Source organism: Aptenodytes forsteri, unplaced genomic scaffold (assembly GCF_000699145.1).
Source record: "Aptenodytes forsteri isolate BGI_AS27 unplaced genomic scaffold, ASM69914v1 Scaffold88, whole genome shotgun sequence".
In the NCBI taxonomy this organism is placed as follows: domain Eukaryota; kingdom Metazoa; phylum Chordata; class Aves; order Sphenisciformes; family Spheniscidae; genus Aptenodytes; species Aptenodytes forsteri.
Genome location: NW_008795948.1, coordinates 2221363 through 2234538, shown reverse-complemented (window position 1 = coordinate 2234538; position 13176 = coordinate 2221363). Strand labels below are relative to the sequence as shown.

The window sequence follows — 13176 nt, the reverse complement described above, 5'->3', positions numbered from 1 at the left end:
ACACTTCTGCTGAGGCACCTTATTTTCTTCCATATCTATTTTCAGACTCTTAAATTTTAGTTGGAATTTGGTGTTTTGTTTTGGACTACAAAGCTCCCACTAACTTAAAATTTTATTAGTATGATGTAAAAATTCAGAGTTTACTCAGTGAAATTAAAAAGCAGATGGGCTGTCACACAACATCCTATATTTTACGTTTTATTCATTTTTATGTCTTATCAGTGAGTTGAGAGAACGACTTGCTAATGTTTCTTCTGGAAAAGTATTTAGCTTTGATCTGATTAATCCAAAGGTGGATTCTTCACCTTTTCTCTTGTTAACTTGTTCTAATAGTTAATTATTGTAATGTTTTGTCATCATGCCCTTTTTCCGATTTTATTTTTTCCCTTATATTTGATTCTAGCCATTACCTTTACAGCAAAAGGTGCTGCAAGAGCCAAAGAGCTCTCCAGCAATATCCATTTTTCTATACTCGTGAACTTTTCTGGATTTTTTTTTATGTTTGACTGAAGCTGTGGTCATAGATTGGTTTCATGTTTCATCAGTGCTATATGTAGAGGTATCATGAAGTTTTTGCTTAACTGAAGACCATGTGAACTGCATGGATAATACCTATTGCCCTGCTTGTCAGTAGTGGTTCCTAGATGGTTTTTTTTGAGTTACCATGTCTAGGGTGTGTTGTAGACCTGTTCTACTTTATTTGACTATCCATCATTGTCTGTGTTACTACATGTTGTTTGAAGTGTCCACTGTGTTTGGTCTTAGTTTATTTCTTAATCCACTCGTATTTCTGTTTGTTATTAATAGAATCTTTTTTGAGTTTCCCATTACTTTTCTCAAGATTAATGTCAAGCCGTTTGGCTTGGCCCTTTTTCTTAATGCTGGTTCAGCTTTAGAGCTTCTGCACTCTTTTTACAGATCCTTAATTCCAAGGCCTAATAAAAATTAGCATCAGTGAGCTGCATCTCTTTGTAGCCAGCTCATCAGGACTTGGAGTGAAAAATTATCTGGGCTTGCTGGTTTTCTTATTTTGTTTATTAATCTTCTTGGCTAGAGATTGTCTGTAGAAGCATGCAGAAGATTAAACAACTCTGCCTGTGAGATGAAGCCTTCCTGTAGATAACAGCTACTTGCAATATCTCCTGCCTTCTGTTATTCATCAAACTGAAATGACCTTACACTTGGGGCTTGCTACTTCACCTCTCTTCCAAGAAATATGTGATGCTGCTGTTGTCCCCCTGGGTATGCTCATCAGTTTGCCTGAGGACTTCATAATACTTCTGAATAGAGCTTTTTTTTAAAAAAAAAAACCAAAAAATCATGTGTTCTATCTCCAGATACTTTTCTGTTATTCTTCTCTCTCTGTAGGCACAGAAATTGTGTGCGTGCGCACAATGTACATTAAGTGTTTGTCTTCACCTTTTCTTTCATTCCTTCAAAGGCTGATTTTTTGGAAGTTGAATAACCAAATGGCAGATGAAAGGTCCAGTACAGCAAACTCAGTTGAATTCTTGTTCTTCTTTCCCTTTGGATAGTAACTGACAGTTAGTCTAGTTTCTGTTATTTCGGTTTAAATGGTAACTTGGTAACTATATGCATTCCTTCTAAGTTTTCACATGAAATTTTCTCTGTTCAGGCCTTTTAAAATTTATTTTAAGTTAGTTATTTCAGTGAGGTGGTAGATTCAGTGTTAGGTGAGCTCTCTGTTTACAGAAATCTGCTGAAGGGGTTGATCTGTACTAGTCTGAGTAGTATTGAACCCTACTGCCTGCCTTGCTCAGGGCTATATTATGTGTAGATAATAAAGAACTTTATTCTGAAAGCAGTCTTATTGAGCAATATCTTTAATGTGTTTTGTATCTGAAATAGTGAGCTTATGAGCAAGTTCAGATGCGTCCGTTGTATTCTTGGGTTGAATGTGTACTGAAAATGGTGCTCATAAAAGGTGTGGGCAATGCTAGGTAAAACTATCATAAAAGTTGAAATTATTTGTTCAGTTTCTTAGGTGCCTGTTCACATCAACAGTACTTGAGTTGCAAAATCAGTTGGACATTTTAGGAAGTATTTGCTGTTTTGTTAGAGGTGATCTCAAAGTGCTGTTAAAGGCTCTGAGGTGCTTTTTCAAGATAGAGAGAAAGATGGCGTATATCTTGATCAAATTCAGATTGGCTACTCATATTCTGCCAGTTGCTTAAGAAGACAAGCCAAAGAAGAGATCCTCTTTGAGGAACGCTGAAGCTTACCTAAACAAAATACTGCCAAATTATAATGGGAAAAATGGTTTTGTTCAGAACTATTCCTTAAACTTTTAAAAAGGGAAAGCATTTCTGGAGTGAGATGAGAGGATCCTTGGGAGAAAAACTAAAATCTTGGGAGCAAACACTTTTCAACCCCTCACTTTCAATGGGAGAAAAAGAACAGGGGTGCTTGCAAAGAATGACTTTTTTTCAAAAACAGTCCTATTATTTGAGCTAAAGCTCTTAAATATTACAGTTTAATTCTTCAAAATTTTTGTCTAATAATGTATTGAGTTAGCTTAATTTAATGTGCTTATTGGCTACTTGCTGTTGGTCCTTAACACTGTGTTAACTATATTAATGTATCTCAAGGCTGTTCACAGTGTTTTCCAACTTCTAGTTCAGAAACACTGTTTTGCTGTTTGATGGTTTTGCTATTTTTTCTAAGACAGAAAATTAAACGCTAAAGATACAGATGATCAGTTTTCACTTGGAAAACAAAAGGGAAGATTCTCTGTGAATGTGAGTGAAGAAGCAGGTACCTCCTTGTTGAGAAACAGACCCAGGAGAGGTACCTTTGGGTGTGCAGTTTGGCTTCAGTATTGATTGCTACGGGTTAATTATTTAAAAGATAACGTCTGCTTTCCTAGAAGTGATTTTATGTCAGTAAAGTTAAGAGTAGGAGGCTCTGCATACAATGAAATAAAATTTCAGTCATAGTTGTGAATCTCTCTCTCTCTCTCCTTTTTTCAGTTCCTTTGTTGGTGGTGGAGCAGGGAAGAAGCTTCTGTTCTAGACTGGGCCTTAAAGGGCTGTAGAAGCTTATATCATGTTGAAGTGAATGTTAAACAAATTTTGCAAAGTAGAAGCTTTTCATATTGTGCTCTGCATCGCTTGTTGATACACGTTCTTTGATTCTGTAAATTTTATTCTTTTTCTTTACGCTCATTTGCTGCAAGTTGACTAAGCTTGGCCTTTCCTGGACTATACTAAGTGTTACTACAGAGATGTTATTCTTGACGGGCATAGACTGTGCCTAGAGCTTTGCTATTTTTATAATTGCAGAACCATTTGGAGGAATGTGGTGTATGATAGGATTGCCTCGGCATCCTTTCCAGTTCAGATAAAAAATGGTCGATTTAATAGAACTCTAAGTTTCAAGAACTTGCCAGACAAAAAAAGTCTAAGGTGACTTAGGAAGTCTAATGTGTGAGGAAGATCCCTTTAAAAGTGGTATTTTTCGGTCTGCAAGGCTTGTTCTCATGGCTTATTTTCCCCAACCTTTTTCTTTCTATCAGTTTCTTTATTTTAGTTTTGTTCTAGGTCTGTTCCACTTCTTCCTTCCTTTCCCTTTGCTCCTCTTCATTCTTCAGTTTTGTTTCCCAAATATTTTCTCAGTGAAACTTACAGAATTAATATGATATTCCCTGTTAAATGGTTCATTCTTTTTCTAAGTTTGTATCCTTCCCTTTGCTTGTGTGCCTGCATGCTCTCAACAGTAGTTAGTGTATGAAGTCCTGGGACTACAGGTAGTTGGCATACAGCTGTTTATATAATGACCAGAAGAGTGCATCTTTTTCTTGTATAATCATTAGACGCTACTCTAACAAGAGTGTTTAAATGGTCACTGCTCACTTTTGAAGTCTTATCTCACTCATTATCATTGTGTTCTTCTTTTAGAAAGAAAGAACTTTCAACTACAAAGAAAGATCGAGTGAATCATTGCCTAACAATATGTGAAAACATAGTTGCTCAGTCTTTAAGGTAAGACAATGTCTTTAATTTATTGCTTTACTATGAATAGCTGCTTTGGAATGTTAGTTATTTGGAGGCTTCCTGATAATTGCTGATTTTAAATGTTCAACTTCTGTTTAAAGCTGAAATGGCACAATATTTTTTTTTTTACCAACCCAAAATCTAAGAAGTAATTTTGTTTAAGCCTTGGTAGAGTTGGCATTATCCTTCTACCTCAGACAGAGACACTGAGGCACAGAGGTCAAATACCTTGCCAGACTGTGTAGGAAAGAGCAGGGAAATGATTTCCCAACTCCTAAGGAAGTGCTTTAATCCACTGAATGTCTTCTCCTCGTGTATAATATATTTGTAGTTGGATTCTGAAACCCTCTCAAAAATAGCATTGCTGTTCGCTTTTCATAGTGCACATTGTAATTTTCTAATGTTTGTTTATTTAGAAATTCTCCAGAATTTCAGAAACTGCTGGGGATTGCTATGGAACTCTTTCTCCTCTGCAGTGAGGATGCAGAATCTGATGTCCGGATGGTTGCTGATGAATGCCTTAATAAAGTTATTAAAGTAAGAACTTTCATATACTGTACTACCAGATTTTACCTCTTCTTGATGCAGTGTCCTGTATGAATTCACACTGATGTTCTTTTAGTTGCTTTTCTCATTGTTGATAATAGCTCATAATGTAAGAGGTTAAGTAAACTTCTTTACTAAATTCTGTATGTGCTCTTAGGAGAGCTTTCTATGCCCAGATCAAGATACTTAACTTGTCTTCTGTCATTCATCATTCTAATCTATTCTTTTCTTCAGTTGTTCAGTAACTTTGTTCTCTTCAAGTTAACCGAAACAAGAACGTGGGCTTTTCTAAAATCATCTTGTTGTATGGGAGGAATACACTATTATTGTTCTGTAAACTTAAAGATGCTTAACGTGAGGAAAGGTAAAAATATTATTAAAAAGCTGACTGAAAGATGTAGTGGCTTTTCATTCCGGACTAGTAGTATGCTGTCTCTCAGGTAGTGTGATTTGCTGAGACTTGGAGGAGGAGCTTTTAGGCAATAATTAGGATAAACATGGTGTTCTGGAGATTATTACACTACTGTGATCCAGAATGAAGGACTTGTTGGAGAACAGCAGGTGGGCGTTTGTATGAGGTCAGGCAAGGTCTAAATCTTGATTCAAAGTACCTTAAAATGAACCTCTTGAGTAATTGCTGTGAGCTGCTGCTTCCAGGACAGGTTTATCTTCACCTGCCCTTTCTTTTTTTTTTCCTGTTTTCTGAAATACTTGACCTTTGAGTCAATGTAATGTACCTGCATAATTAATCTAGTTGATGCAAAGTTTAAGTGCTTTAGAAATATGCAAATAATAATTTTCTTTAGCATGAAGGGATGTGTAGAAGCAAGCAAACAAAACATCCCTATTTCTGTAGGGATTTCTCTCAGTTAAGTTCTATTTGTTCGGTAGATATTAAACAATAAATGAATATCAAATAAATAAAACAATAAATAATTATCAAGTGATTTAAGTTTTGGGCGTTGAGCTTGTGGCTGAAAGTTGTATGGAGAAAGCTTACTGATTATGTAGTGTATTCCATAATGATAGGGAATGAGGAAGTGCAAGTGTCTTTTGCTTTTTTTGCTTTGCCCTGTAGCACTTTGCTCTCTTCATTCTGATTTAAAGTTGCAGGAGTTTAGCACTCTGAAATGCATACACCAAAAGGTAACTTAATTTGCTTTAAAAGATGCTCTGAAACAGTTCTAAAGAATGCAAACTTCCTTCTTTACACCAAACTCTTCTGTAGGCTTGGTATAAAATTGACCTCTTTAATTCACCGATCTAGTTAATATTGTTGTTTTCTGGCATGTTTCAAGGTAACTTGAAAAACTTTAATTTTTTTTCAAATCTTCGTATGGTACTTCATTTTGTTTTAAAGATTAAAGTGACTTTAAATGATGGAGCCTTCTATCAGTCATTAAGCTTGCCAGTTGGTCACAGCTATGAAATGGTAATGGTTGTGATATTCCAACCACATGGATGTATCGGACTGTTACCAAAGCTGGTCACAGTTTGTATTCTGTTTCTATATTTTATGCTGTCTGGAAGCAACTTAGTCTTTAGGCAGATGCTCTCTCGTGTATAAATGCAGAGACAAAAAGATGTGCAGTTTTATTTTTGGTTGTGCAAGTTAGCAGTGATGCTTGTGATGAGTGGAACAGAGGCGTCGGGCCCCTAAGCTTGCATATTAGTCAATGTTCAGCTGTTTTTAGTACCTCAGGCATTGTAAAGACTAATTCTGTTGCTAGAAAGATGCTTTATATTTTCTCTCTTTAAATATAAGAATATAGATGTAGGCATTACTTGTGTGTCTGTCTGGAGTTTACGCTCAGTATTAAAATGCTAACACTTCTGTGTGGACAAGGCTGTAAATTGAAACAGCAGATAAGTTTATCTAAACACTCTGTAGGTCATCTTTAATTATCACTACACTTACCTGTCAGAACCTCACAGACAGCATAAATGGCTCAAAGTTTAAACAGCTTTGGTGATACCTTTATTTAAAAGAAAAAATACGAAGTTCGGTGTTACCAGATTTCTGCGGGTAAGGTGTTACTGAAGCTGTCTTGTTTCTGAAGCTGATGTATGATGTAGTATTCTCTGTGCTAATGATATGGTGGGACTGTTCATGCAGATTGGAGTACAGTTGGTCTCAGTAATTGGGATTTATTATTTGTAGTAATTTAGGGTTGACTATACTTGTAACTTTTTCTGATTGGGATGACTTTTTAGATTCTAGCCTGCTAAAAATACAGGTAGACACTAGTAGAAAGAGTTAATCCAGTTGCGTGTGTTGTAAGGACAACTTACCCTTGAAGCCAAAATAGTAGCTGGTGCCTTTTTGTGTTGCTTGATATCCTTATATACAGGGGCAGTGAACTTCCCATGAAAATTAAGTTGTGTGAAGTAAGTGAGATTTATCCCTACCTACTGTCATCTAGGCACTTGCAGTTAATAGTTGGGGTGCTTATGACAATATAAAGATACAAGCCAGGTAAGATTTTTCTGGGGAAGGTAATACCATTTTATTATAATGCCTGGTATAATTGGGGGGAATGAAGTTTTGGGGCATACAATTTTAGGCTAGGGGAATCGTGCTCTGGAGGAGCCACAGGCACTTCACTGACTATGCTTAAGCAGTTGTGGCCTCTACATCAGCATGTGCTGTGTAAGAGTAATCCTGTGAAGATGTGAGCTTAATGGTTGGTAGTCAAAAAGGCAGATAGAAAGTTAGAAATTATTAAGTTATTGGACAAGGAATAAAGAATAAAATACTAAACACTATAGCACTGTATAAATACGTAATATAGGCACTTGCACATTGTGTTAAGCTCTCATTTCATCTGAGGAAGTGGTGGTGGAAGTGTTCATAAATAGTAGTATGCACTAGGAAAAAAATGGAAGAGAGTAATCGTATGTATACAAAATATTCCGTAGGAAGATATTATATATAGCGGAACTATTTTCATATTTTTTCTTCTCTGCCATTTTAAAGATGGAGGGAGAATGATCAAGTTAAGGTGAACATAAAATTACTACTTCTCAGTGCTTACTTTCATTTCATGTACCCTAGTTCTTAGCCAGGCTGCAGGTTCAAACTACAATGTATGCTCTGTCGCACTATGCTTGATTAGATCCTGGGATGCGATACTTCTGGTGTCCAGAACACCTTGTAATAAATGTATGCCAAAAATAGGCTAATTCATGAAAGAAGGGTTTTTCAAGGGCTGTTAAAGGTAATGGTACAAATACAGCCTCAGTTTGAGAAAGAGTAGGAGGCTACTTGACGGTGGGGATGTATAGCAGGGAATACCTGTCGCTGCTTGTGAATACTACTTTTGTGTTTTAATATTCTATTCATGAGTACCTATTCCTGGCGATTGCCAAAAAGCATGTTAGGTTGGCTCTGCTTGTAGTCTGATCCCATATGGCCTTTTTTAGGTAGAATGGGTAAAGCAGTCAATATTAACTGCAAATAACTGTTAGAGTTTGTGGAATTTGTCCAGATTTGTTTTGTGTTTGTGTGAAAGATAAAGGTGTCTCTTTTCAGTATTTAGCACTTTCCTGATTATAGATCAAATATGGGGGCAGTTAGATAGTTCTGTACCATTTTTGAAGCTGTTTTATTGCAAGTGTAACTTATTCCTGTAAAGTGCCTCCCCTCTAACACAGTACATTCTCAATGCGTTTTATTGCAGGCTTTGATGGATTCCAATCTTCCTAGGTTACAATTAGAACTGTATAAAGAGATTAAAAAGGTGAGCTTCTTACTTTCATGTCCTTTTGAAATATGGTATTTAGTAAGTGTTTTAGTATATTGGAATGTGGCATTAGTGTAAATAAATAGCATACGTCTTTTAAGATCAAGGTCAAGGCTTCACTTTGGAAGGATCTGTGACTGTTTAATGTATTATTCTACCCGTTCCTCACTATTGGTCCCATTGTTTAGATTTAACCACTCCTGAAAGCTTATCTGGCAGAAAATGTGTGAGCATTTGGTGTGAACAGCAGTCTGAGTTAACCTTAGTGACTCTGCACCCGAATGAATAAGACGCATTCATCATGTTTGCTCCACTGACTGAGCTGGAAAGAATAACTTCAAGCGAAAGGGTGGTGAATAGTAGGTGGAGGACAGTGACGTTCTTAATTTGACATAACTTCTTGGAGGAGTCATTTGATCAAGACCTGAACTGACCTGATACAAGTTTTAACTACTTTGTTTTGTGAATGTGATGTGTAGTTACAGCTTCTATAAGAAGCATAGGTAAAAATGCTGAAGCATCTCTCTTTGCACCAAAAGTCACAATTTAATTACGTCCATGGGAAGAATTTTAGTAATAGCCTTTTTTAAGTGTATAACTACAAAAGAAAAATGCTGTCTTCAGGACAGTATCACTGAAATCATGTCTCTTGCATCTATAAACATACAGCAAGGCTGGTATAGAGAGAAAATAGTAGGCGTTATTTGTCAGACAGTAATGCTATTGCTTTTTGTTACATTTCTTTGGGAATGATAGGACTCTAGAAAATAAAATAAATAACAAAAGCAATGTGGATAGCTTTTCTGTCAGATGTGGACTACTTGTAGGCCCTGTATGAATATCTTACTGTATTGTTGTACCTTAATGTCATGCAAAATTTTTGAGCGTATAGAAATGGATGTCTAGCTAACTAATAAAAACCAGCCAACATAAACAAAAATCGCTCTGAAGTTTCTGCACGTTATGACCAGGTGCAGGGGGAAATATTTTGTTCAGGTGGCATGTGCTTCTTGAATAGTTGCTCTCAGATTCATGGCAGAGGCAAGAGAGAGGTAGCAGGCATAACAGAAGCACCCAGCAGACTGAATTTTGTTTGTGCATCAGTTGGATCACTTTAGGACCCATGTCAGAATCTGTTTGGCTCTGAACCTGAAAAATGCACATTTTGTAATTCAGATGCAAGGTTTTTTACTTGTCATGTTAACAAGACTGTGAGCCTTTGATATACTAGCTAAAGAAAATAAGAAAGAAATGACAGTTTCTAAACATCTCAGCTCTGTCTTCAGAGGGACTTGATTTGACAAGCATTTTGGTTAGGTTCGAACTACATTAGGTACACAATTTCTCCTAGACATCTATTGACTTCCATAGTTTTCTGTATTTCCAACAATACTGAGGAGCTTTACTACATCCTTAGACACTGGGTCTAAAGGCATTCTGGCTCAAGTCAGGTGCACAGCTGAAGGTGTCAATACAGACAAATAGATGTTAAACTTCAGCATGTAAGCCATTATGAAGTGATACAGATCAATACGTGGATTTTTTGGTGCACTAAGGAGCTAAACATTATTTATTTGCATATCTCCACCGCTGTCAATTTTATGCTGCATTTGTATCTCTGCAAGTGTTCCAGTGATTTTTTAGACTCTCATATATCATCAGTGTTTCTTTGTTGGTTGATGACTTTCTCTGTGGTATTTTAAGCTGATTTCAGCAGAGTGGAGATCTCCGACACTTCCTCTTCTTTCTTGGTGTTCCTCATTATTCATTTTGGGTCACTCGGAAAATTCCAAATACCAGCTAGAAAAATAAAGGCCGTCATGGAGCTGACTTGACTTCCTTCTGGCTAAAGGAAACTTATGGGTTCCAGACACCTTATATTTTTTTCTGTTTAAGTAAAATGGTATAAAACTGTATGCTATTGTATAGTATAGGTATGTTTTAGGCAATAGTTCTGCTTGATGAAATGTAACAACTATACACTCTGTCTAGAATGGTGCTTCCAGAAGCCTACGTGCTGCACTCTGGCGATTTGCTGAGCTTGCCCATCTAGTTCGGCCTCAAAAATGCAGGTAAATGCATCCTAGTAATGAACTTTCCAAAGAACATTTAACAAAATATAGATGTTAACAAAATGTTACTGTTCTCAAGTTTTAGATACATAATTGGGAGATTGGAAGAATTCCTATCACACTATTCTCTCTGAAGTAGCTTTATTTGATTAGCTGGTTTTCTTTTAGCAGAGTTTTAGTTCTGTGCTGTACATGACTCGGGGGAAAAACTTGTGAAGACAATGACTTGTATTTTTTAAGTGTATTCTTCTCTTTAGTTCTATCTTAATGTCTGCAAATTGTGTTCAGAAGACTATTGTCTTTTTTTTCTACATTCTATGTAGCTAACAGGTACATTTTTTTTTTATGATTTAGTAATACCACAGAATTTGAGTATGAATTAAAAATGTTTAGATGGTTACAGTTGTTCTGGTCTCAAATTAGTTTTCCTCCTTTGTCATACTTAGGCCATACTTAGTGAACCTTTTGCCCTGTCTAACACGAATAAGTAAGAGACCCGAAGAATCGGTACAAGAGACACTAGCTGCAGCAATACCAAAAATCATGGCAGCGTTTGGCAATTTTGCAAACGACAATGAGATTAAGGTATCTTTCTTTAACCTATTAGTGCTCCCTGTTATATCTCAAAGCACAGTAAGCTATCAGCATTATCAATCGGATGTTACAGAAAGCAGTGTCACAGCTGCATGTCTGAATTAAGGCAAAAGTTGCCCTTGCTTGATGTATGTTAAGTAATGCTTTGAATGAAAAATACATTTACTGACTTAATTCACTTCTGTCTCCTTTTCTTTCTCATAAGAAGTTAAGTAAGATATCTTTTGTTTTTAGGTTTTATTGAAGGCTTTCATAGCTAATCTTAAATCCAGTTCCCCTACTATCCGTCGAACAGCAGCAGGATCAGCAGTAAGCATCTGTCAACATTCGCGAAGAATGCAGTATTTTTATGCCTGGTTATTGAATGTACTTTTAGGTAAGATTCAGGAAAAAAATTAAATTTGCTTCAGGTATAAGTAACACAAAATTTTCTTCCATGTAAGACACTTTTCATATGTGAGAGGTTTTCAGGCAAAGCAAGGATACTTAGACTACCAGTTACGCTGCTAATGCTTTCTCTTTTATTAAGTTAGATGAAGATACGACTAAAGCTATTTGTATCTCTGTGTGTGATGCAGTGCTAATTCACTAATGTTGAAAAGAAACATCCAAAGCTAGGGAAGCAATTAGCCTGTTGGAAAATGAGGAGATCTAGGGATTTTGGAAGAACTTGCTCAGGAGTCTGTGAAGACTTGCATTGTTCAGCAGCTTGGTTGTTAGTGCAGTAGGTCTGAGGTGGAGGATATGACTGCTATTCTCTGGTTTGTGAATGCATACCCTGTAACCTTTTTTAGAAGTACCACCATGTAGATTCTTTGTTGAAAACCTAAGTTAGACCAGAAATGGGGGTGTTTTTATTTGAAAGCACACAACTTTGCATCAGGTATTGCTTCCATATTTCTTCATGCAGACTTCCCAGCTGGTCTTTGGGGTGTTTTGCAACTCATGGTGAGATGCTTGTCTGAACTGTAGTGGAAACTTTTGCCTCAGTTTTGTTACTGACGAGGGGTTCTTTACTATGCAGACTATATTGCAAAAGGAGAGGTAAGGAAGACCAACAGATAGATAAAGCATTATCCTGTTAGCCTTGCTGCTTTTAAGAACGGGTGAAAAATTCAAATGCCACGTAGTGACTTTCCTCACTCTGTATGACTTGAAAATGATGTACTTCTGTGCACACATTGTTCTTTTCTGCCTCAAAGGTGGTGTTTTATAATGTCCTGGCAATGGTGCTGAATTCGGACAGGAGCACTAATAGGAACACCATGAATTGATTCTGATCCCCTCGGCCCCCCTGCATAGAACGCTGTGTTTTCTTACATAATATACTTGTTCTTAATATGTTTTGGGTTTGACTCTGTGATTAGCAGGTAGGTATATGGAACAAGGTTCCCAATACTTGAGGGAGGAGGCAAAAGTGTAGATGTCGTTCATTAGGACAGTAGCACATGTGTGAGGGGGATTATGTTTGGCCTTAATTAAGCTGCCAAGTGGAGAGAGGAGGCAGGTGAGGGGAGCAAGAGAGTCTAGATCACTTGGTGAAAGCATCAGGTATTATGAAAAAGAATTTTTTTTCTTTTTATTGAGTGAAAAGAGGTAGGGAACAGGAAAGGTGAGACAGGGTCCTCTGATTCTCCCACATGGCTTAAATCATTGTCAGGAATATTAAATAATGCATATTTTCAAATGTTTCTACATTTAGAAAGCATTCTTAAACAAAACCTAGCAGCAACTTTTTTTTTTTGAAGAAGCTGTTCTATGGACTGCATGAAATAACATTCGTGTTGAAACTAACTACTGTCAATAAGTGATTTGGCTGCTGCTTTTCTACCCCCAGGCTTGTTGGTTCCTGTAGAAGATGATCATCCTACTCTTTTAATTCTGGGTGTTTTACTTACGCTAAGGTATCTCATACCTTTATTGCAACAACAAGTAAAGGATACCAGTCTGAAAGGCAGTTTTGGTGTAACAAGAAAAGAAACAGAGATTTCACCTTCACCAGAACAACTTATACAGGTAAAATAAACCTGTTAAAAAAAAAAAAACAACAACCAAACAAAAAAAAACCCCAAAAAAACATTAACCCGAAGAGTACTAATTGGAAGGGAAAGAAATAAATCTTGCATATAGTATGATACAGCACTAGCTTGATGTTGAACATTCTGAATTCTTTTCTCAAATTCCTATTCACCTTGGTAAATGGTAGTT

At 36.6% G+C, this 13176-nt stretch overlaps 1 protein-coding gene across 1 annotated transcript in view; it reads left to right on the top strand.

Annotated features, from left to right (window-relative positions):
- HTT (huntingtin) overlaps positions 1 to 13176 on the top strand; it is an 85515-nt gene that overhangs the window by 2803 nt on the left and 69536 nt on the right. The window contains exons 2-8 of the mRNA XM_009285380.2: positions 3918 to 4001; positions 4430 to 4550; positions 8240 to 8299; positions 10295 to 10374; positions 10821 to 10959; positions 11203 to 11344; positions 12806 to 12984. Of these exons, the coding sequence (XP_009283655.1) occupies positions 3918 to 4001; positions 4430 to 4550; positions 8240 to 8299; positions 10295 to 10374; positions 10821 to 10959; positions 11203 to 11344; positions 12806 to 12984 (805 nt within the window). The remainder of the gene's footprint in view (positions 1 to 3917; positions 4002 to 4429; positions 4551 to 8239; positions 8300 to 10294; positions 10375 to 10820; positions 10960 to 11202; positions 11345 to 12805; positions 12985 to 13176) is intronic.